General features: G+C 36.2%; 1 protein-coding gene across 2 annotated transcripts; it reads right to left on the reverse strand.

The window, feature by feature from the left end:
• Window positions 1-1,366: 1,366 nt before the first annotated feature.
• Window positions 1,367-25,833, reverse strand: LOC131646276 (uncharacterized). Of its 2 annotated transcripts, XR_009297390.1 has the most exons (4): window positions 25,187-25,833; window positions 2,141-2,292; window positions 1,702-2,059; window positions 1,367-1,608 (listed from the first exon to the last, which is right to left on the reverse strand). XR_009297390.1 is itself a non-coding variant. In XM_058916363.1 (3 exons), the coding sequence occupies exons 1-2, from the start codon at window positions 2,270-2,272 to the stop codon at window positions 1,778-1,780; spliced, it is 414 nt and encodes a 137-aa protein (XP_058772346.1). In that variant the 5' UTR covers window positions 2,273-2,312; the 3' UTR covers window positions 1,367-1,608; window positions 1,702-1,777. The 2 variants fall into 2 exon arrangements, 1 of the variants encoding a protein (XP_058772346.1); XM_058916363.1 differs by lacking the exon at window positions 25,187-25,833 and having other exon boundaries at window positions 2,141-2,312.
• Between the last annotated feature and the right edge of the window lie 477 nt (window positions 25,834-26,310).

The raw sequence follows: 26,310 nt of genomic DNA on the forward strand, positions 1-26,310 counted from the left end.
AGGTTGCTACAATGTGCATAGACTATGTGTATCCACTCGTTTAGAACTACAGACTATTAAACTATTAAATTGTAGTTTATGCTTAATGCTTAATATCAAGGAAATTATTTTTTTATTACTTTATGTAGACTGAACCACGAAACAAGATTACAGCATTGTTTGTTTTACATGTGGAAAGTAGATTACAACATTATTGTTAATTAGGATTTACATACCTCTTCCATTATGTAGACTATCAACAAACAATATCATAAAAATATAAGTACTAAATCAAATCTAAGTTTTTTCTGCAACTTTTTTATTATAAAAGCGTCAATAGAAAACCCTTGATAAATTAATAAGCACAACACATTTAGTCACATTAACTTTTTAATGTATATTTAACAGAAGCAACACTAATAGAAGCAACACATTTAGTCTTTTTAATAAGCACAACACATTCAGCACAACACATTCACAAGTTTAGTTCCTATGTTACTTAGTAGAACACAACAAAATTGGCTATGCATAAACTATTTGTATCATGAGACAAAGTAGATACAGAAAAAATAATCACAATTCTCAACTTAATTTAATCAGTTTTCAGACAGGTTCTCCCCACCTCTAAGAGATGCCAAAAGGTTTGATTTTTTCTCAAACCTTAAGGAGACTAACAAATATTTTGAAAAAATTAACTTGTACTTACATTATTGTGGTATGCATCTTCATTGACAAAAGACCCGTCAGATTTTTTATGTGAAACTGCATACATTTCTCCTCTGCTATATGATCGTCCATCTCTCACTTCCTATAAATAAAAACAAATATTAATTATTTGTACTTCAAGCATACAATAAAAAATATATAGATTTAGACATACTAACTCATGTTGCTTCCTTGCAAGTGACTTAGATCCGAGTGTATGCGGAATCTTCAATTTTCCTCTATTTTGGGCATTTTTTGTTGCTATTCTCTACATTGGTAACAAATAAAAACACACGTTATAGATAAGGATAAAATAAAATGCATTAGTTATATATTAAAAATACAATTATAAGCGTAAAACACTAATATTACTTGTGTTTTTTCTTTCCGCCTATATCGAACAAAAAGGGTCCAATCGTTTTTCGGAATGCCTTGGCATTTTGGATAATGTCGAAGATTTTCCTCCAAAGTGAGATCCCATTTATAAAATTTATGAAACAAGTGATGTCGGCCATCCTTCCATTTCTTCCTAGCAAAAGCAAGTATGTAATCTTTGTCACGCGCATCATCAACAACAAAATGGCGCTAACCACAAAAATACAAATTAATTGACAAAGCAAATAATAATCACCATGAAATTTATTACAAAAAATATGTAATTGTTTATTAATGCTACCTTTATCTCTGCATCATAAAACTTTGTTTTTTTATCCATTGGAATAGCCTTCCAACTCTCGAACATTATGGGAAAGTCTTTAAACATTCTGACAAGTGTATCCAAATACCCTGCTAACAAACGAGCAGCTGGTCCTACTGCACGATGACTCTTATCCCATTCAAGTATTATCCATGTTCCACTAGACTCTGAGTTCGCAACCAAGTCTTTCACACATAAACGGGTCTTTGAAACATAACCATCCTCATCTATCACATAAAAAAGTAAACAAATTAATATCATAACTCAACTTCGTAATAAATTTAAATTATTTATATATACTTTAAGCTTAAATTACTTACTAATAACATTTACATCCCAATACTCAGAACTAGCCACTTGAACAACATCTTCAGTCTCATCTCCTACCACAACATCTTAATCCTCATCTCCTGCCACCCCATCTTCACCCTCATCTCCTACCACAATATTTTCAGTATTATCTCCTACAACAACATCTCCATCCTCATCTTCAACCACAACATCTTCTGCAGTTTGGATTGGCGGAGGCGTTATTGTAGTTTGGATTGGCGGAGGGGTTTTTGTAGTTTGGACTGGCGTAGGGGTTATTGATGAGTTTCTAGTTGTCGTTGAACGTAGGCGCTTCTTATTTACTTCAAGCTCTCTAGGTTGTACAAACCTCGGACGACCCTTCACAGACTAAATAAAATGCATTAGTGAGTATCAATCAACAATCCATACAATTAATTTATAGAGTAGTAATGAGAATTATTTACTAACCGATGATGGTTTGGAAGAAGACGAAGATGATTTGTAAAGGGATTGAGAGAGTTTAGTAAGATTGAGAGCCTCTAGCTTTTTCTTATTCTCTGCAATTGTTTTGAGGCGAATATCCTCATATGATGAAGTCATTGTCACACAACAGGCTTCAACTGCAAGTATAGGTGATAAACAGGTCAGTACACTAAAAGTAGTAAACATAAAACATTTATATTATTGGCTACAAATTTAATAAACATAACATAAATCTAATAAAAACATAGAGTAACAATGTCATATCTTGGTAATTCATTTTTATAATGATGAATCAACATAAAAAGTAAGAATCTCATACATTAATTAGGGATAAGCAACAACAAGAACAAGTCTCACACGAGTTACAAAAAAACTAGACTTCTAACTATAAAAAAATTATATCTTAATTATTGTCATCATTTTCCGCTGAAGTTCCAAGATCATCATTAGAAAAAAAAAATTCCAAATTTTGTGATGGATATGGCTCAATGGGTGTCATAATTTCATCATTTCCACCCATGTCATACAAGTCTCTTGGCTTCAAATGAACAGGTATGCTCCATCCTTGCTCACTCTCATCTTCCACATAAAAAACTATCTAAGCTTCTGACGCTTGAATGTATGGTTCATTATCTTCATGTTCCCCAGTATGTAGTAGTCTTGCAAAGTTTATAGAGGTAAAACCCAACTTGTCTATCTTAATGCCTCTTGTAGTGAAGGAAAGAACGATCTGACCAAAATAAGAAGCCAACACTTGATATTAAGAGTCAAGGTGGATTTCCCATCCTTTGGAATACCAACACTAAACCTACACATTACCACTTGGGGATCCAGATGAACTCATTATCTTCAACACAACTTGCACCAAATCTTTGGAATACATAATAAAATTCTAACGAAAATCGGGTAGAGTAACGGATGTGTATAAGAAAAATCCTTATTTTCATACCCCAAAATTTGTCCATCTCATTTCACTTTCAAACTCATACAATGATTCAAGGCTCAAGGGTTAACCTAAGGCACACTCTCCTAATCAAAGACCTCCTGAACTAGGGTTTTGCAGTCTCTTAAGAAAATTGATGAATCAAGGTCTCCAATGGATTTCATATGGCTTATTAGGTTTCAAAATATCCCCATGCCAAAATTCAAGCTTCAATTTCAAAGATTGCTCATTCAATTGCTCAGATAGTCAACAGTCGACTAGTTTGACCTAAAAGTCAATTATGGTCAAAGTACAGTCAAAACTCCTAATTTTTGGTCAACATCCTTATTTTGAAGTATCATTCATCATTTGATCAAGGGTTGATCATGATTCATCAAGGAAAGTTCAGAAATCAACAAAACCTAAGGTTTCTAAATTAGGGTTTTTTACCTAAAAGTCAACTGAACTTTGACCAGCCACAACTCTCACATGGAACATCAGAAATTTCCCAACCAAATCCTATTTTGAATAAAATTGAATTATCTACAACTTTGTCTCTCTAAAGCCAAGGCCAGAAAAGCTTCATTTGAGAGATATGAGCCAAAACATTACAGGTCCTTCTAGAAGATCGCAAAAAGTTGTTTTCTGTCAGGAGAAATATCATCAAGATAAAATCTCCAAATGAAAACTATGTTCCAAAGTGGCTTGTAGAGGACATCTTGAGCTTTCCAAAAAGTCCTAGAACACTTTCATATCTTAAAAACTGAGGGAGATATGCTTTGTCAAAGTTGGTCAATTTTGGGTGAAAAAAGGTGAAGCAAATAAGGTTCAAAATGGATTTTTTGCAAAGAAGCCCAATCTTCTATGATCCAAACTTGTTCCCCAAGTCACTAAGAACATCCAAAATCAATCCCATGATTATTTTATTTTTATTTTGTTTTTATTGAAGTTTTATTCAATTAAAATACCATATAAATCAAATAATTAAGAGAAAATTCAAAAGATTTGATTTGCTTTTGTTTTCCAATCATCCAAATATCTTATTTATGATTCAATTTCGTGCTAATGGAGATTGAGAAGAGAAAATTGAATTTTTGCCAAAATTGGAAAGATTAAAATTCAAGTTTCAATTAAACTTCAATCTTTGATTCAATGGAGATTTGGTTCAAACTTGTTACCCTAATTCAATCCCTATAAATACTTGAACCTAGTATGCAACAAAAAAAAGGGAGGGAGCTCAAGAACCTTAACCAAGTTCTTAAAATCTCAAGAAAAAGGGAAACTCGTTTCCCAGTTTACAAAAATATTTAAGGCCATTGAAGGATCAAATAAGTCTCCTTGGTGTTCTCTGAAGCTAATTGGATCGTTCTCAAAGCCTTTCGCAGCCAAAATCCTCACCCTTACGCTCACGGTTTGGTACTCCTATCTCAAATCGATTCTCATTAAATCGTGCGTTTTTAATAGAATTTGCTTGTGTATTTATGTTTGTGTTGATGTGCAGAACGTGTTTGAACTATTTAATTTGAGTTTTGTGGCAGATTGACGAATCCATCATTGTTAGGGTTCATGGACTTTGATTTGGGGCCACGCGGTTAGAGAGCCAATTAGTCCAAATTGATCGCGTTCTCGTGATCAGGAGGTTATACATGTTTGATTTGGGTTCTTTACTTGCGTTAATTAATGGTGATTTGCAGGCTTTGAGCGGGGGTGACTATGGCCACGCGTGAAAACCGTGGCCAAAAGGTTCTGAGTTTCTGGAAAAAAAAAGCAAAGAAGACGATGGAGCGCGCGCGTTAAATTTGAATCTTTGAATAAACTTTGTTTTTTTGTATATTATATTATTTGTGTATGTTACTAGCAGCAAACGCAAAAAGATTAATTGGCCAGGCGTGTAATGCATATCCTCAAGAACATGGGTTCGATCCCCAGGCTGAGCAATGTTTTTTTCAAAACCTTTAAACGTTGATCCCATGATTCTCATCAATGCACGCCCACCATAAGTCTTCAATCACCACCATCAGATTTCCACCAGCATCAGATCCAACGCACCAGAGACTTGAGGTGCATCATTGATCCTCAAGAGCCAATAACACAGGATTAACGCCCAGGTTTTTTAATCCTTTTATTATTTTTATTTTATAAACTATTTTATTTATATTTTCTTTTTTAATTTTAGAATTAAATTTAGGTTTTTATTTATAATTTTAATTAAGGTTTTATTTTTTTAATTAATTAGGGTTAGATTAAATATTTAGGTTTAATTTTAATTATAATTAATTTTAGATTCAGCCTTAACTTCAAAAAAACCATAGATAATCCAAAAACCCTAAAACCTATAATAAGCAGGTTTTGTCCATTTGCATTCGCCCAGGTTTTAACTTTTAAGTTTTTTAACCGGTTTAATTAGTTAGTTAATTGTTTTAGTCGAATCTATCGATTACGATAATTAGCGACAAAAATCATTTTTTGTCAAGCTAACTAAGGATTTTCTATATACAGGTTAAGGTTCAATTTATTAATTGTTTTGATCGAATTAATCGATTGCGATGATTAGTAACAAAATTAATACTTTTCATTATTAATTACGTAGGATAATTCAAGCACATATTTGTTAATTATGTTGATCAAATCGATTGATCAACGCAATTGACAAAATTAAGGCGTTCAAATTCAATTTACAATTACCCTTAAACAATTCAAATAATCTAATCCAAAAAAACAAATTAATTTGCTAACGGTTGTAATCGAATCAATCGATTATGATAACTAGTATTACAATCAATACCTGTTAATTTGTTAATTATGTTTATCAAAGCTACTGATCAACATGATTAACAATACTAAGGTTTAAAATACTAAATAGGGTTGTATGCCACTTAATAGTTCATTAACATTTCACAAACTACGAACTGCGAAACTGCGATAATTGCATAACTGCGAACTACAATTTAAAACACACTTCAACATACAAATTACAAAGGCGTACAACCTCTAAAAAACACCAATATATCCCGAACTACGTAGACTCTGATCCTCCATAAGGAGGTACGTAGGCACTTGGTAACAATGTGAGTCCCCTTCCCCAAAACTTCAATAGGTTTAAGGTTTGCCCTATGTAACTTTTTGTCACCTTTCTTTATTAGCCATCAACCTTTACCTTAAAATAAAGCCATAAACTTGGCTAATTTTTTTTGGGTTAGAATTTTTGGGGTTAGGGTTTAGGTTTTTTTATATTTAATTATCTTTTTATTTATTTATTTATTTACTATTTTTTATTTTAATTTAAATAAATATCTATTTAATTGCATATTTATTTTTATTGTATTTTTGTGATATATAAATTGCTGTTAAAACATAAGTGTGGGAATTATCTTTAAGACCAGAGGAGACTTGCATCGCCTACGAGTCTTAATGATAATTCCACTCAGAGTGGGTTGAATATCCGGAAATGTCCAAAACGAGGCTTGACTTTGTTGAGGGAAGGACTGGGTATTTAGCTGATCTCTCTGGGAACCTACCCCTAAAACTCGAACCTCATGGGCAAATGAGTTGTTCTAAAATCCAAAGAGACAAAAAGTCTCGGAGGCTACGAACAACCCCATGAGACCTTTTTAGAACTACCTATGGGAAGGGTAAACTACCTTATGCCGTCATACCAAACTTATGAACTTAGGGTTAGGTGCTTATTATATGTTTGCAATTCATATATGACGAATATCTGTGTTTTAATTTTGCAGGTCTTTATACGCGTTCCCTAGCCTGTAGGGATTCTATTTCCAAGATCATGTCCTTCCCACGAAGGACATCTCCATTTATGCACGTCAATTGGCCTCTCGATGGCCATGAGACCTAGTGGCTGTCTTGAACAGTCACCCTGTGCCTACATCTACGCAATCCTTAGCCAGTAGGGATTCTACTTCTTAGATCGCATTCTTCGCACGAAGGACATCTTCATTAGCATACGTCAATTGGCCTCTCGATGGCCATGAGATCTAGTGACTGTCTTTAACGGTCACCCCATGATGGCTCCCGCGCACCCCCTAACTATTAGGGTTTGGATTTCCATTTGTACATCTTTCATCCCTAGCCTGTAGGGATTTCACTTCGTCCGGTATCGTCCTTAGATAGGTTGTGTTTCGCAGAGAGAACCTTCCCATGAGGGACAACTTCGTTAGTACACGTCGAACGGCCCCTCGATGGTCATGAGATTTGGTGAATGTCTTGAACGGTCACCAGCTACTACCTTTTGCATACTCCCTAATCTAAGGGATTTCCACTGGCGCGTCATAACATCTAGCTTGCAAGGATTTCACTAGGGTCTAATGTCACCTCTAAATCCGCATAGGCTATCCTTAGGATTATATCTGTCGCGCGTCTGCATTGCGTTACATATAAGGAGTTATAATATATACAAAAGATGAGCCTTTTGCATACGCATGCATTTGCATTTTCATATATTTACATTTTCATTTCTATCTTCGCCCGTCTCCATACTTATCGTGCTAGCCGATTTCCCGAGACTCACGATGAAAATCAAAAGGATCACAAACTATGGAGAGAGAAGGATAAATTATTAAGAGATGAAAATGAACTTGGTCTTACAAAGAGAAAAAGGATGCGTTTCACCATGTCCGCCACATGTCCATGCCTTTTCGTAACAGGATTGTAAATACAATATAGGTTGTCATCGAGCAAGGATTAGTTCAACAAAGAAGTTCCCCCATAGATGCACTCAAGAGGTATCTAGTCATAAAGGGGTTCATCTTAGAACATATCAAAGCTTACAAGGATGCTCTGTGATAACTTGGGGGGTAAGGGTCAGTCCAACTGGGGCAGTATCCCGAACAAAGATGCATAATTACGATGGAGGGAAGGCGACATAAGTTAACTCCCCACCAAGGGGCAAAAGGATCGTAGGTTTTCTAAATTAATTTACAAACACTGAAGGTTGCAAACGGTGTGATACTATCCTTAGAAAAAGTGAAAGAGGTTCAGTCAAAGGAAACTCATGAAGTTCCGGACGACGAAAACCCACCGCTAACAATTTATTCCCATCCGGTTTGACATGCCCAAGGAGAGTTCGAGGTCACCCTTTACTTCTACAAGTCACAGAACTAAGAAGTAAAACAAAGTCATTGGATTAACAAAGGAGATTGTCCCTAGGAATAATAGGTGTTTATCATGTCAAAATTGCAACCCTTACGATCGCTAAGTGTTACCATGTATAAGCGTTGTACCTTCCAACTTACAATTCTAATAAAATAATCATGCATGTTTTGGAATTGATTCATTCCATTCGCTCTTGCATTACTACAACTTTCCATTTTAACTCTTCGATTCTATTTCAACTTGCCACTTGCAATTATTAACATACTTAAAGGAGAATAACGAAATACAAACAACTAAATTTTGCTAAACATATGCTTTCAAGGTAATACCGAGTCAACGATGTAAGGCATTGTTTCAATCCCTAAACAGTGGAGAAATAAGGAGATAATCCGTAGTCAACCCCCTCGAGCCAGGAGTTGGAGTTTGTTTCTATTTTTCAAATAAACCTTAATTTCAACCAGGGGCAGGGTAGACTTCGAATAATTCAATGGTGTATTTTGTGGTCAAGAGAATCAGTCAAGCAAAGCAAAGGTTCAAGCATATCTTCTTCCTCGCATTCATCAAAAAAATGAGGAAGCAATGGAAACAATATTCACAGCATCTTCTTCCTCAATACATCATCGAGGACGTATCAAAGTCGAAGCTTACAAATCAAAGTCAACATGGCAGTCACAATATTCAAAATCCAAGGACCAATATTTCAAAAGGAGCATTCAAAAAAAAAGGAAGAGGAAAGCGCCCGCTAAGTCAAAATGGAAAATTCCATAAAAGAAAACAAAAAGTGACTTAGGCAAAAATTAGGGCATCCCGATGGATCAAATTCAAAGGAATTTGCTCATGCAAAAATAAGGGATAGAAAAACAAAAGCAAAATACGAAGGATAATCTGGTGACTACTAAAATCATCGAAGCTTCAATCTTAACAACATTTTTCATCAGGGCTTGGATCTCTACTAAGGCTTCTGCTCAACATCAGAACTGAAACAATTCTCTTGCAAACGAAACACATTCATTGGATTAAACGGACTTTAGGATTGGAGAACATCAAGGAGAAAGGGGTGGGTTAAATAAATTTTTTAGCCTTATATCTGTTGTTTCTTAAACCATGAACCAGGCCAAGTTACAACATTCAAAAGTCCTAATTAAGGCAAGGTTAACTACGAAAGCATATTAAGTAGGATTTTGTTATACTGACTCCTAGGGTTGTTAAAACTGTTCCTAACCACTTCACTTCCTCAAACATCCATTTCTAATCATCCATTTCCAATCCATAACAAACTTTGATTTCAAAACTTACATGTACTTCACATTGGAATTACTTCTCAAAGGGTACAACCTTATCTATAAATACACACTTAGCATCAAGGAGATCTCAAAATTGGTTTAATCAAAGGCGATCATTTCTAATAAAGACTCTTGAATGGGGGAACCACGTCCAGAGGGTTCTCCTAAACAGGGGAAATATTTCAAGGATTACAGGGGCATTCAATCAAATATCCTATTAACTAGGGGCATTCATCCTAAGGTTCAATCGACTTGGGTCACATCTCGAAGCAATAACAATCAGGGACATGTCAAACATGGGAGAAATTTATATGGATAGAACACTATGGATAGCCCTCCATATCCTAGAGATCGATGGCATACCCTTCAATCTAAACTTTGAAGCATATGTATCACATTTGTATGACAAGGTTATTTCTCGGGGTACTTCCTATAGCAGGGAAAATCTGAGATCGAAGCCATAGGATTGACTCGACTCAATATTTCAGTGAAGGTCGCCACCGCGCTTTATTGTTTCCAAAGGAAAAGGGAAAAGAACGAATAAAACCCAAAGTTTGTTTTTAAAACAAAAAAGAAGAGATCTTAGGTACGGGTGTTGTTTATACAAGGGGAAGGTTTTAAGCACCCCCCATATCAGTGGTACTCCACAGGAACCTTTTTGAAAATATGTGTCGTGTGTGCTAAAAAAAATGGGTTTGTTTTATTTTTAAAATAAGCTCGGCAAGGCATTAAGTCTTGTGCCTACATACCTCCTCGGTGCAATGGAGAAGTCAGAGCTAATGTAGTTCCGCTTAAAAGGGAAAACATTTTAAAAAACGAATAAACACTTTACCGTTGTCGGAGAGAAATACTCAGCCATTGATCTTGAGCATGAGAACAAATGAGTTCTTTGCATCGCAAATGAAAGAAGGGCTCCAACTCGGATAAAATCAACGAGTATGCCACTAGCTCTCTCACGCGGAAAAGATCTCATTATATCAATCAATTTCAAAATCGTGGGGTATAACCACTCGTTTCAACGATTAATAGTGTCTAAACTTTTGAAGAAATAGGCCACTAAGGGCAAAAGATATTTTTAGAGAAAAGATTTTCAAAAAGGTTGCAAACATAAGAAGGTTTTTGTAAAAAGGGAGAAGATTTTGAAAATTAAAGAAGTGGAGGAGATGAAGAGGCTATCCTATTGCGTAAAATAAAAGCTAAGGAAAAGAACGGTCTAGCCGAAATAAGAAGCCAACACTTGACATTGTGAGTCAAGGTAGATTTCCCATCCTTTGGACTTATCAATGCCAAACCAAAACATTATCACTTGGGGATCCGGATGAACTTATTATCTTAGCACCATTTTGCATTAAGCACATTAAAATTCTGACGAAAATCGGGCAGAGTAACGGCTGTTTTTTGGGTAAAATCCTTATATCAATGCCTTGGAATTAACCATCAAGGGCTTTCAAGGAAATACCTGCACATACAAACAGACAACAATCCAATGCCAGACAGACAGAATAACAGCAGAGTAACAATATCATAAGAGTCCAGAGGTACTAGGTCCATAAGTCCGAATCTCCAAAATGCTAGGGATAGTAACCAATAGTCCAAAAGGGAGCCTTAGGTGTTTTTTAGATTTTCGTTATTTATTAGTGTTTTAGCATAAAAGTAAAGTATGGTCCAAGTGGACAAAAAGAAAATAGCGGAAACATAAACATAGTGTCCAAATGGACAAAGAAAAAAATAGCGGAATATAAACGTCCAAATGGACAAAGAGAAAATAGCAGAATGTAAATATGATGAAATGATAAAATAAAGCGATAAAGCGAGAAATATAAAGAGTGGTATAATAAAGTGCGGAAATTAAAGTTAGTTGTTAGATGTTAAAGATAACCATCTTGAAACTTGTCAAGTATGTTATAAAAGTTAGTAAGAAAGATCGATGGTGAGTGAAGGATGTTCTCGGATTTAAATTCAATGGAAATTTATCAGAAGCTTGATAAAATCATAGCGACTACACGATAAACCTCCATAAGTCTTAAAGCAACCGCATACAATTCTCTTCCATATTTGATCTTTTTGATTCGGGACACGAAATATTGCGCTATGTTAAGCAGATCGCCAAGTGATTTATGTAGAAATCACCCTACAACGAGGCCGGTCAAAACTTTATGTGCTAATGCATGCGAGAGAAATGATATGTAGGTCATTCTCCGAAAGCAATACCGCACGAAAAGAAAATAGGTAACGATCTAGTCTTTACCAAGAATCCATAAGAATTCTCAAGGCGTTAAGACTTTCATCGATCAAAAGAAAAAAAGAGAAGAAGAATAAAATCATAAAAGATAATCAACTCACATTATCATTAATATCATTCATCTAATATTATGGATTTGGTCATTTCAAACCTATCAACATCCTAGATCCAATGATATTAATGAAATGGAGGAAGAAGAATAAATGCACAAAAGATAATCAACTCACACTATCATTAATATCATTCATCTAATATTATGGATTTAGTCATTTCAAACCTATCAACATCCTAGATCCAATGATATTAATGAAGTGGAGGAAGAAGGAAGCCAAAACAAGCATAAAAAAGGCAAAAAAAGCATTCTGCCACACTGGAAATCGATTTACCTCTGTAGGAAATCGATTTCCTGAGTGCAGAGTTCAATTCTGGCGCAAAAAACAGAGTGGAAATCGATTTCCCTCTGTAGGAAATCGATTTCCTGCGCACAGTTTTCAAAAAAACAGCATTATGAACTATAAAACTTGAGTTAGGCAAACATACAAACACCTTATGATCACATATCCATTGGAGCACGAATTTTCCATCAAATCACCATCAAATAGGACCAATATAGCATCAAAGATGCATCACATACAAGCACAAAAGAATCACATTATGGTAGATGAAAAAGGATGATGAAAATTACCAATTCTTGAACAAAACTTAGATCCACTTCAATAACCACCAACACAAATCTTGATCTCTCAACAATTGAAGAAAAAAAAGTGAAATGAAAGGTGGCTTAGCTCAAAGTTTGTGAGGTTCAAGGTGTGACTCACAAACTTTATGAAAGAACAAAGAGCTTTGGTGAATTTGGTAGGGATGAGGAGAGAAATTGCAAGGAGTTTGTTGGCTCTCAAAGCTTGAGAAATGAGAGAGTAGAGGTCTCTATTTATAGAATTGGAGCAAGAGTAGTGGCGAATTGGTCTTTTTGTGTTTGGTAATTAATTTGTGGTTAATTGGTATTTAAGTGGCATTTAAATGGTAAAAATGGTAAAATGAGGTTTAAGTGGGTTTAATGAAGGGGTTAATTTTGATGAGGTGGAAAATTGGTAAAATGATCAAATAAAAAAGGTGCCAAAATGATGTCAAGCTTCCCTCCTTATATTTTTTTGAGTTTTGCACACAGGAAATCGATTTCCCACAGGGGTAAATCGATTTCCACCTTCAATTTTTCCAAAAAATGTTTTCTTGCACTGTTTTGATTTTTGCCCGATCTTTTACCTGTAAAATGTAAACAAAAGAGACAAAACACATATTTTTTGTATTTTGGTTAGTATTAAACAAATAAAAGCTAAAAGTGCTTGATGATTCCCCTCAGAGATCATCACAGTATCAAAGATAGAGCCTCAGAATGGTGCTCTTGATTGATGATTGAATGCAATTGATGTATGATCTTAGGGTCAAAAATTGGGGTATGACACTTCCTTCATGGCTTAGAGATCAGAGGCATCTTTTTCCACAAAACTAAATATTGGGGGCAGTGGATATCAAATCCATAGGGTGAACAATTCAAAAGGTTAAAGGGGTGGAGAACCTCAAAAGGTTAAAGGTGGAGAATTTCAAAAGGTTAAAGGTGTGGAGAATTTCAAGAGGTTAATGAAGGATAGAAAAACACTTAGAAAGGGGGGGTTTGAATAAGTGTAGTCTTAAAAACTTGAACGATAAAAATAAATTACACAGTTATTTTTATCCTGGTTCGTTGTTAACTAAACTACTCCAGTCCACCCCCACGGAGTGATTTACCTCACCTGAGGATTTAATCCACTAATCGCAACAGATTACAATGGTTTTCCACTTAGTCCGCGACTAAGTCTTCTAGAGTATCCTGATCAACCTGATCACTCCAGGAACAAATGCTTAGACACAAGCTAAGACTTTCTTAGAGTATCCTGACCACCACGTGATCACTCTAATTACAACTGCTTAGACTCAAGCTAAGACTTCCTAGAGTATCCTGATCAACACTTGATCACTCTAGTTACTTACAAATTAATGTAATCAATTCTAAGAGTATTACAATTGCTTCTGAAAAGCTATAATCACAACAGTGATATTTCTCTTAACGTTTAAGCTTAATCTCACTAATATATTACAGCAGCAATGTAGTGAGCTTTGATGAAGATGAAGTTTCTGAGCTTTGAATTTGAACAGCGTTTCAGCAAGTCTTTCAGAATAATTTCGTTCAGAAAATGGTAACCTTGCTTCTCATCAGAACTTCATATTTATAGGCGTTTGAGAAGATGACCGTTGAGCGCATTTAATGCTTTGCGTGTTCCGTACAGCTTTGCATTTAATGTTTCACGCTTTTGTCAACTACCTCGAGCCTTGTTCACGCTGTGTCTACTGACGTTGCCTTTAATAGCTTCCAACGTTCCTTTTGTCAGTCAGCGTAGCCTGCCACTTGTACTTTCTTCTGATCTGATGTTTGTGAATATAATATTTGAATATCATCAGAGTCAAACAACTTGGTGCATTGCATCTTCTTGTCTTCTGACCTTGAAGTGCTTCTGAGCGTGATACCATGAGAACTTCAGTGCTTCTGCTTCTGATCTCAAGTTCTTCTGATGCTTCCATAGACCCATGTTCTGATTCTGCCTTGACCATCTTCTGATGTCTTGCCAGACCATGTTCTGATGTTGCATGCTGAACCTTCTGAGACAAAGCTTCTGAGCGCTGATTTGTGCGTACTCTTTATATATTTCCTGAAAGGGAAATTGCAATGTATTAGAGTACCACATTATCTCACACAAAATTCATATCCTTGTTATCATCAAAACTAAGAATATTGATCAGAACAAATCTTGTTCTAACAATCTCCCCCTTTTTGATGATGACAAAAACATATATAAATGATATGAATTTGCGATCAGAAAGAGCAGACGACTAAAGACAAATTACACAGCTATAGCATAAGCATGTGAATATGTCTCCCCCTGAGATTAACAATCTCCCCCTGAGATGAATAATCTCCCCCTGAAATAAATACTCGAAGAACTTTAGCAATAAAAGACTTCCCTGATTATTTCGGTAGAGACGATCACATAAGCTTCTTGCTTCTGATAATTCATAGCTTCTGACTTCTGCTTCCTTTGGACAGCTTCAGAACTTGAATTTCTTTAGATCCCTAGAACACTCACAGCTTCTGATTCTTGCTTCCATTTGGACAGCTTCAGAACTTGAATTTCTTTAGATCCCTAGAACACTCACAGCTTCTGATTCCTGCTTCCATTTAGGACAGCTTCAAAACTTGAATTTCTTTGATCTTCAGAACATTCACAGCTTCTGATTCATGCTTCCATTTAGGACAGCTTCAGAACTTGAGTTTTCTGGATCTTTAGAACATTCACAGCTTCTGATTTCTGCTTCCCTCGGATAGCTTCAGAGCTTTGAATTTCTTCTTACATCACTTCATGCTAGATTGTATCAGAACATTGTTGAATGTACCAGAGCATCATCAGAGCATCTCTACATCCTGAAATGTTACAGAACAAAACTAAACAACAAAAGTCAGCATGAATGAGTTAGAACATAAAGTGTGTATTAGAACACAAAATATGTATCAGAGCCATATAAGCCATATAGAATATATCAGATCCAATAGACAATGTATCAGAGCAAATAGACAATGATTTGGATCATATTCTATTATCAGAATTTCTGATCATTCTTGCTTCTTGCTTCTGATTCTGAAGCTTCCTAGCACTCAGCTTGCTTCAAGAATCCACGAACTTGATTCATCTTGTTGCTCCTCATGTTGATCTTGAATCTTTGATTCCTGCAACAACACAACTTAAAAACATATGAAGCTTGCAGCTTCTGTTAGTAAATGTGTGGAGCCTTTTTACTCGGTAACTGATAATATTAATCAGATCATTTATCATATATTTTCTCCCCCTTTTTGTCATAACATCAAAAAGCATAAAAGATTCAGATGTAAAGCAAGAGACAAAAGGAAAGAAACATAAATAACTTTTCATTGATTTCAACAAGAAGGATTACAAAAGAGGAATGCAGGAAAACAGATGCAACAAGGAAAGAAAACTACAAAGACCAAAGCCTAAGACTCTATCCTACGCAAAGACTGCACAAACAACTCAAGAACCCTCTGGTCTTCAGTTTGTTCAGCCATGGAAGCTTGAAAGCTCTTCATGCCTGTCCAGACTAGAACCTCCACTGTAGGAGAGATCCAAGAGACCAAAGAGGAAGTGAGGGACAGTTCATAGACAGGGAGCTAATGTTGCAAACGGGCTCTAGTGACTCAAGAAGGTCTTCTTCCTTTGGATAAATGTTGATAACAGCATTGAAGAAGAGATCTGTCTTGAAAGAGACTTGGAGAGCCATCCCAAGATATGCTTCACATCCTGTAACTGATTAACCCTTCCATCCGTTCTCATTGAGTTGAAAGGATTCATGATGAACGCTAGGTTGAAGATGAATGAACTAGGTTTTATGCCAAAGAAAAACTTTGTTGGACAAGAGGGAAAAAGAAAGAGAAAGAGAGCCAAGACTTATAGAAAAAATGCAACGAAATGGGAATAAATAGAGGGAAAAAGAAGAGGGAAACGTTCGAGGAATATAAAAAAGAAAAGAAGGACAATAAAAGAAATGATGAATGGCATTTAATGTTATTTGACGTGAGGAGAGATAAACATGACAAAAGACGAGATTTGCACAGTTACCTAAGTAGACGTCCCCTCAATTGCACGCACGCTTGTCCAGGAATAGTGAACACGTGTTTACCATCTGGATAGCCAGTTACAGCTGTTTTGCTTTTAAAGAGATTCTGAATCAACTTAGACAATGAAACGTTAGTAATAACTGAATCACAATTTCTAATTGATTTCAATCAGAACTTCTTATAACAAAAAAAAACCAATTTCATTTCAGAAGATACTCATACATAAGATCTTCTCATCTTCTCATTCTGGGCATAAATCCATACTGATATTCTTCAGAATGAACTTAAACCTATCTTCAGCAAGGGGTTTTGTAAAGATATCAGCCCATTGATGGTCTGTATCCACAAAGTTTAAAGATATAACACCCTTCTGAACATAGTCCCTTATGAAATGATGTTTAATCTCAATATGTTTAGCTTTTGAATGTAAAATAGGATTCTTAGATAAACATATAGCAGAAGTATTATCACAGAAAATAGGAATGTTACTCTCATATATCTGATAATCTTCCATCTGACTTCTCATCCAGAGCATTTGTGTGCTACAACCAGCAGCAGCAACATATTCTGCTTCTGTTGTTGAGAGGGCAATAGTAGCTTGCTTCTTGCTGTACCATGAGATCAGATGACTTCCAAGAAATTGACAACTTCCAGAAGTGCTCTTTCTTTCTATTCTATCTCCAGCATAGTCAGCATCACAGAATCCTACTAAGTTGTAATCTTTAGATCTTCTGTAAACTAAACCAACATTAGTAGTACCTTTCAGATACCTTAGAATTCTCTTAACCGCTGTTAAATGAGATTCTCTTGGATCTGATTGGAATCGAGCACACAAACAAACACTAAAGAGAATGTCAGGTCTAGAAGCAGTTAGATATAGAAGAGATCCAATCATACCTCTGTACAACTTCTGATCTACCTTCTTACTTACCTCATCCTTACCCAGTACACATGTTGGATGCATAGGAGTTTTGGCTTCTTTGCTTTCAGAAAGATTAAACTTCTTCAGAAGTTCTTTCACATACTTCGTTTGATGAACATAGGTTCCATCGGAAGTTTGGTTGATTTGAATCCCAAGGAAATACTTGAGTTCTCCCATCATGCTCATTTCAAATTCAGCCTGCATAGACTCAGCAAACTCCTTTCCAAGTGTAGCATTAGATGTTCCAAAGATAATATCATCAACATATATTTGACAAATTAAAATATCCTTTTTAAATGTTTTATAAAAGAGAGTAGTGTCCACTTTTCCTCTAGTGAAACCATTTTCCTGAAGGAAAGAACTCAAACGTTCATACCAAGCTCTGGGAGCTTGTTTCAATCCGTATAATGATTTCTTTAATTTAAAAACATGATTTGGAGACATGGAGTCTTCAAAACTAGGAGGTTGATGGACATAAACTTCTTCATCTATGTAACCATTTAAGAAGGCACTCTTAACATCCATCTGATAAAGAGTGATGTTGTGTTGAGTGGCAAAAGAAATTAATAGACGAATAGATTCTAACCTGGCCACTGGTGCAAAGGTTTCTGTGTAGTCAATTCCTTCTTGCTGACTATAACCTTGAGCAACCAGTCTGGCTTTGTTTCTTACCACTTCACCTTTCTCACTTAGCTTGTTTCTGAAAACCCACTTAGTACCGATGATGTTAAATCCTTTTGGTCTAGGAACCAAGTCCCATACATCATTCCTTGTAAACTGATTTAATTCTTCTTGCATGGCGATTATCCAGTCTGGATCTTCTAGAGCTTGATCAACAGAAGTTGGCTCGATCAAAGAAACAAGACCTAATTGACATTCTGCATTGTTCTTAAGGAATGCCCTTGTTCTGATGGGATCATCTTTCTTCCCAAGAATCACATCTTCTGAATGAGCTGAAGCAAGTCTAGGTGATCTTCTGATAGTTGGTTCTTCAGAAATCCTAAGATTCTCTAAAGATGCAGCAACTTGATCTTCTGATCCATTGCTTCTGAGACTGCCAGCTTCTGCAGCTTTGCTTCTTGGTTCTACTGCTTCTGATATATCAATATCAAAATCTGCAAAATTCTCAAACTGCTTTGGTTTTTCAAGACCAAGCTTATCATCAAACCTGATATTGATTGATTCTTCTACAATCAATGTTTCAGTATTGTATACTCTGTAGCCTTTAGAGCGTTCAGAATATCCAAGAAGGAAACACTTTTGTGCTTTAGAATCAAACTTACCAAGATGATCTTTAGTATTCAGAATAAAACATACACATCCAAAAGGATATAAATATGAAATGTTGGGCTTTCTGTTCTTCCACAATTCATAAGGAGTCTTATTTAGAATAGGTCTGATAGAGATTCTATTCTGAATATAGCATGCAGTGTTAATTGCTTCTGCCCAGAAATGCTTAGCCATATTGGTTTCATTGATCATGGTTCTGGCCATTTCTTGTAGAGTCCTATTCTTTCGCTCTACAACTCCATTTTGCTGTGGAGTTCTAGGACAAGAGAAATCATGGGCAATACCATTTTCTTTGAAGAACTCCTCAAAGAATCTGTTCTCAATTTCGCCACCATGATCACTTCTGACCTTTATGATTTTGCACTCTTTCTCAGATTGAATCTGAGTGCAGAATTCAAAGAACACTGAATGAGACTCATCCTTGTGTTTCAAGAATTTTACCCATGTCCAGCGGCTATAATCATCAACGATGACTAATCCATATTTCCTCCCTCTGACAGATGCTGTTTTGACTGGGCCAAACAGATCAATGTGCAAGAGTTCTAACGGCCTTGAGGTAGAAACAACATTCTTTGACTTGAATGCAGGTCTGGAGAACTTGCCCTTCTGACATGCTTCACAAAGAGCATCTGATTTGTATTTCAGATTTGGGAGTCCCCTGACCAGATTTAGTTTGTTAATCTGAGAAATCTTTCTCAAACTAGCATGACCTAATCTTCTGTGCCAGACCCATTGCTCTTCAAAAACAGACATAAGACAAGCCACCTTCTGCTTCTCAAGATCAGAAAGATCAATCTTATAAATGTTGTTCTTCCTCTTGCCTGTAAATAGGATTGAGCCATCCTTCTGACTTACAGCCTTGCAAGACTTTTGATTGAAGATTATATCATAACCATTATCACTTAATTGACTTATGGACAATAAGTTATGCGTTAATCCTTCTACAAGAAGTACATTAGTTATGGAAGGAGAGTTACCAAGACTTATGGTTCCAGAGCCAATGATTTTGCCCTTCTGATCTCCTCCAAACTTGACTTCTCCACCTGGTTTAAGCACCAGGTCTTGGAATGTAGACCTTCTTCCCGTCATGTGTCACGAGCACCCAGAGTCCAGGTACCATGACATTTTGCTTTTTGTCCTCTTTTCCGCCAAGGATATCTGCAATAGGAATAATCTTTTCATTAGGTACCCACAATTTCTTGGGTCCTTTCTTGTTAGTTCTCCTCAAGTTCTGATTGAACTTGGGTTTAGCAAAATATTTAACAGGAGGAACAGTATGATACTTCTTATTCTGAGTTCCATGATATTTCTTAGGTTGTGTCACATGCTTCTTGGTGTGTGTTAAGTGAAAACTTTGTGCATGTGATGTGTGCTTAATATCATGGGAGTGGCCAAATTTAAATTGGTTATACAGAGGCTTGTATGATATTTTCATATCATCCACAGATTCAAGCTTGTATGGGATTTCACCCTCATAACCAATGCCAACTCTCTTGTTTCCAGACACAGCATATATCATAGAAGCTAGCTGACTTCTGCCAATACTTCTAGATAGGAACTTCCTGAAACTTAAATCATATTCTTTCAGAATATGATTCAGACTGGGAGTGGATTTTTCTGAATCAGAAGGAGATCCAACATTATTGGATAATTTTAAAACTTTTTCTTTTAATTCAGAATTTTCCAACTCAAGCTTCTTAGTTTCAAATTCAAATTGCTTTTTCAGCTTTTTGTATTTGATACTAAGATGAGCTTTTAATTCAAGAAGCTCTGTTAGACTGGAAACTAACTCTTCTCTAGATAGTTCAGAAAATACCTCTTCAGAATCTGATTCTGATGTAGATTCTGATCCATCATCTTCTGTCGCCATCAGCGCAAAGTTTGCCTGCTCTCCTTCAGAGTCTGATCCTGATTCTGATTCAGAATCATCCCATGTTGCCATAAGACCTTTCTTCTTATGAAACTTCTTCTTGGGATTCTCCTTCTGAAGTTTTGGACACTCATTCTTGTAATGTCCAGGCTCATTGCACTCATAGCAGACAGCCTTCTTCTTGTTAGATCTTCTGTCACCAGAAGATTCTCTTCGTTCAAATTTCTTTGAACTTCTGAAGCCTCTGAACTTCCTTTGCTTGCTCTTCCAGAGTTGGTTCACCCTTCTGGAGATCATGGACAGTTCATCTTCTTCTTCAGATTCTGATTCTTCAGGATCTTCTTCTCTAGCCTGAAAAGCGTTAGTGCATTTTTTAATATTAGATTTTAATGCAATAGACTTACCTTTCTTCTGAGGTTCATTAGCGTCAAGTTCAATCTCATGACTCCTCAGGGCACTGATCAGCTCTTCCAAAGAAACTTCATTCAGATTCTTCGCAATCTTGAATGCAGTCACCATTGGGCCCCATCTTCTGGGTAAGCTTCTGATAATCTTCTTTACATGATCAGCCTTGGTGTAGCCTTTATCGAGAACTCTCAATCCAGCATTCAGAGTTTGAAATCTTGAAAACATCTTCTCAATGTCTTCATCATCCTCCATCTTGAAGGCTTCATATTTCTGGACTAGAGCAAGAGCTTTGGTCTCCTTGACTTGAGCATTTCCTTCATGAGTCATCTTCAAGGACTCATATATGTCATGGGCCGTTTCCCTGTTAGATATCTTCTCATACTCAGCATGAGAGATAGCATTCAGCAAAACAGTCCTGCATTTGTGATGATTCTTGAAATCTTTCTTTTGATCATCAATCATTTCGCTTCTCGTGAGCCTTACACCAGTAGCTTTAACAGGATGTTTGTAACCATCCAACAGAAGATCCCATAGATCAGCATCTAGACCAAGAAAGTAACTTTCCAGTTTATCTTTCTAGTATTCAAAGTTTTCACCATCAAATACTGGTGGTCTAGTATAACCATTGTTACCGTTGTATTGCTCAGCAGAGCCAGATGTAGATGGAGTTGGATTTGATTGGGATTCACCAGCCATCTTTTACTGAAGCGTTTTTCTCTTCCTGAATCTTTTCTAAACACGGTTAAGTGCTTGCACCTTAGAACCGGCGCTCTGATGCCAATTGAAGGATAGAAAAACACTTAGAAAGGGGGGGTTTGAATAAGTGTAGTCTTAAAAACTTGAACGATAAAAATAAATTGCACAGTTATTTTTATCCTGGTTCGTTGTTAACTAAACTACTCCAGTCCACCCCCACGGAGTGATTTACCTCACTTGAGGATTTAATCCACTAATCGCAACAGATTACAATGGTTTTCCACTTAGTCCGCGACTAAGTCTTCTAGAGTATCCTGATCACAACCTGATCACTCCAGGAACAAATGCTTAGACACAAGCTAAGACTTTTTTAGAGTATCCTGACCACCACGTGATCACTCTAATTACAACTGCTTAGACACAAGCTAAGACTTCCTAGAGTATCCTGATCAACACTTGATCACTCTAGTTACTTACAAATTAATGTAATCAATTCTAAGAGTATTACAATTGCTTCAGAAAAGCTATAATCACAACAGTGATATTTCTCTTAACGTTTAAGCTTAATCTCACTAATATATTACAGCAGCAATGTAGTGAGCTTTGATGAAGATGAAGTTTCTGAGCTTTAAATTTGAACAGCGTTTCAGCAAGTCTTTCAGAATAATTTCGTTCAGAAAATGGTAACCTTGCTTCTCATCAGAACTTCATATTTATAGGCGTTTGAGAAGATGACCGTTGAGCGCATTTAATGCTTTGCGTGTTCTGTACAGCTTTGCATTTAATGTTTCACGCTTTTGTCAACTACCTCGAGCCTTGTTCACGCTGTGTCTACTGACGTTGCCTTTAATAGCTTCCAACGTTCCTTTTGTCAGTCAGCGTAGCCTGCCACTTGTACTTTCTTCTGATCTGATGTTTGTGAATATAATATTTGAATATCATCAGAGTCAAACAACTTGGTGCATTGCATCTTCTTGTCTTCTGACCTTGAAGTGCTTCTGAGCGTGATACCATGAGAACTTCAGTGCTTCTGCTTCTGATCTCAAGTTCTTCTGATGCTTCCATAGACCCATGTTCTGATTCTGCCTTAACCATCTTCTGATGTCTTGCCAGACCATGTTCTGATGTTGCATGCTGAACCTTCTGAGACAAAGCTTCTGAGCGCTGATTTGTGCGTACTCTTTATATATTTCCTGAAAGGGAAATTGCAATGTATTAGAGTACCACATTATCTCACACAAAATTCATATCCTTGTTATCATCAAAACTAAGAATATTGATCAGAACAAATCTTGTTCTAACAGTTAAAGGTGCTAAGAATTGCAAAAGGTTAAAGACGTGGAGAAAGGTGTGGAGTAATTCAAAAGGCCAAACCAGGGCAAGACGCACAGCAAAAGGAAAAGGCATCCTCACACTTTACAACCTCCAACATATCTTTCTCCAAAAGAAACACGGGGAAAAGAAGGAATTATTTACAAGTGTGCTCGCTTAGGCTCCGCGACCCAATCCCTACGTATCCCTTTCAGGAATCAGAGCGACCGTAGTTCGGCTCAAGATTTTCTAGGTTTTGGTGTTTTTTAGGTGAACAGAGGTTAAAGTCGCACTCCACGATGCTCGACCTTTGGAGACTTACACGCCTAATTATGGAATGGATTCAACATGTTCTTAAGAATGCCACGAGGGCGAGAGACAGAAGAGAGTTTGAGCGTTTCGAGGGAATCCCTTAAGCAATGGAAGCTCGAGTTACTCTTTGGTTTGTGTTTTTTATGATTGGGAACTTCCACTCAAGTGGGACCCTTAAGCAAGGGAGACTTGAGCTTTCATTCCCTATTTATTATTTTTAACCTTTATTAATGTTTTAGATGTTTTCTTTGTATTTTTTAGAGGGATTTTATTTTGAGTATTTATTAGATGTTTTAATGTTGAAAAGAAAAGAAAAAGAATGAAAAAAAAAGGGGACTAGCCTAATTTCTAAACCTAGAGTTATTGACAAGACTAATCCTACTTAAAGACTAACCTAACATATAAGGGGAACTAACTAAGAAGAAAGTTGTTTAAGTTGACTAAATCCAACTTTAACAACTAGGGGCGTTTTTGGTATTTTCTCAAAATATGAAAATATTCACAAAAATCTAAACTAACCATGAAAATATTCACAAGCAGATTTTTATATTCTTATCAAAACCTAAAACAATTTCATGAATTAAAACTAGAACAAGTATTTTATTCTTTATTAACCAATCGAAAATTAAAGAAATCAATTAAAACTAAAATATACCTATAAAATTCTAAAAAATCTAATTGGTTAAAAAAACTATTTTTATTTCCATGGAAAATTGAATTAGCCACACAAAATTAAAAGAAGACTATTTTTATTATTTACAAGATCTATTAACAGTGGGATGTATTAGCTGTTAAAAATATGAACTAGATCTATGTACTGTCACGTCTGGGCCATAAATGGGGGAGGTGGAAAAATCAATGGCACTGAGGCCCAATCCAAAACGTGGCCCAGGATCCTACTTCTATTTCATTTTTATTTTATTATTGATTCAGCAAGCACTCACTTTCGTTAGGCTTAATTGCAATTTTGGTCCCCCTATTATCCCTTTTTTTTGTTTTGGTCTCCCTATTTTAAAATCCAGAATTTTAGTCCTTATATTTTAGTTTTTTGAGGATTTTGGTCCCCTTGCAAATCCGAAGGCAATTTTAAATGAAATGACGCTCACATCGATGATGTGTCAGTGCTAGTTCAGCAGTGAAATGTTAAAAAAAAAAACTAATTTTATTTATGATTTATTTTGAACATGTCATGAATGTGAGTTTCATTTTATTAAAAATTGCCTTCAGATTTGCAAGGGGACCAAAATCCTCAAAAAACTAAAATAAAGAGACTAAAATTTCGGATTTTAAAATAGGGGGACCAAAACCTAAAAAATTGGATAATAGGAGAACTAAAATTGCAATTAAGCCTTTTCGTTATTATATGGTACATGGATTTTTGTATGGAACCTGACACATGAATAAAAACCATATGAATCAATCGGTCAAGGCTCAATTAAATTGGAAAAAGACAAAAGAAATGCTGGACCAATCACACTCACACACGTCACGTTCTAATCATATTAATAAAACATGTTATCCAAATAGAAGGGATCATGGACCACTGCATGAATGCCACGCGCGCAAACGAACAAATGCCATGGGAAACGCACCGACGACGGAGACGGAACTCCGGTCATCTTCACGACGGAGGCACCCTGTTTTTTTTCCAGAAACTCGAAAAGCAGTCATCTTTCCCCTCAGAATTCCATGCTAAACTCGAATCTACCATTGATTTTCCTCGATTATTCCTCTAATCCTTAAACCATGGACGAATTTAAAACCCTAGCTTCTAAGCACATCACCAAAACTCAAGCTAAATATATCCATAGGATCAGAAGCATACAAAGAGCTAAATATAATATCTAACCATAACGAATCACACTCAAGAACTACAAAATTTCATACGTGTGCAATATACGATTGACTACATGGTGTTATATGCAAGTGTACTTCAGAGGACTCACCTGTATGATCTTGAACGAAATTCCAGAAAAGAACTCTACACTTCAGATCCCTTGAAGGTGACGTAAATTAGCTTCGTAATTGTTCTACTCCACTGAGAAAATAAACTCAGTTCTTGTGCGATCTTTGAGGCCTGAATGAGATGATAACCAGTTCCAAAGGTCTCCAAGCGTAGCTGAGAAATGCCTTCAAGTCAGTTATGAACTCTGGACTTCTAATTCACACGAAACCAATGATGAAAATCGATACTTGAGATCGTGATTCAATGATAGAGGTTGAGGAAGCGGTGGTGGTAGCTGCTAGGTGATGATGATGATGATGATGATCGTGATGTCGAAAGAGAGAGAAGAATCAGGCTCTTGATACAAGGAGAACTTGTAGATGGTGATTGGAGGTAGATGAGGGTGATGATTGATGAAGGTTGGGAATGGATGGAGGTTTGGTTATGGTGGTGATGAAGGTTGTTGTGGTCGTTAGAGAGATGAGAGATGGACGATGATGGTTGAGATGGAGGTTGAGATGAGAGTGAAGATAGAATTGGCGGTTAGAGTTTGCTACAAACTCATAACAAACTTTGCAGAGAGGGAGCAAGGAGAAAGATGAGAGAGAGGGAAGTGATGAGAATGAGGTGTGTGAAACTGGGAAAAAATGAGTGTCGCGCGTGTGTCGTGATTTGTGAAAGGTTTTGAGTTATATAGAAAGGTTGTGTGGCTCATGGAGTGTATGGTGAGGTGTGTTGTATTGTGTAATTTTCCTCAAACTTAACACATGCTGGTGTATTTGTAGTAAATTGTTCCCATGCCTTTTGGTGTATTCAGTATGTGTGCATGAGTGTATTGTGGGGTTGTGTGCATCAGATCTTTTCACAATACTTAACAAGCAAGTTTTTGTATGAATAGGGCAAACTCTCCTTATGCTTTTTCGTTTTCTGAATCATGCATGGCTGTATATGGATAAAGGATGTCTCACGTGCTCACTGCTGACATATAACCTGTTGCACCCCAAAATTTGCCCACTTAATTTTACTTCTAACTGGCTTAATCTTAACATTTCATCTGCATACATTCCATTAGGACATCTAACATGACATGCATCATTAATCAATAAATCGGGCATTGGGATCAAA

The sequence above is a fragment of the Vicia villosa genome, linkage group LG2, assembly GCF_029867415.1.
Source record: "Vicia villosa cultivar HV-30 ecotype Madison, WI linkage group LG2, Vvil1.0, whole genome shotgun sequence".
NCBI lineage: Eukaryota > Viridiplantae > Streptophyta > Magnoliopsida > Fabales > Fabaceae > Vicia > Vicia villosa.

What these genes read in the sequence shown, in the direction of transcription:
- LOC131646276 (XM_058916363.1), bottom strand. Translation starts at nt 2,272, where the DNA reads ATGACTTCATCATATGAGGATATTCGCCTCAAAACAATTGCAGAGAAT. An exon ending in CTTCTTCCAAACCATCATCG is followed by an intron (nt 2,060 to 2,140) that starts GTTAGTAAATAA and finishes CATTTTATTTAG; the next exon opens with TCTGTGAAGGGTCGTCCGAG.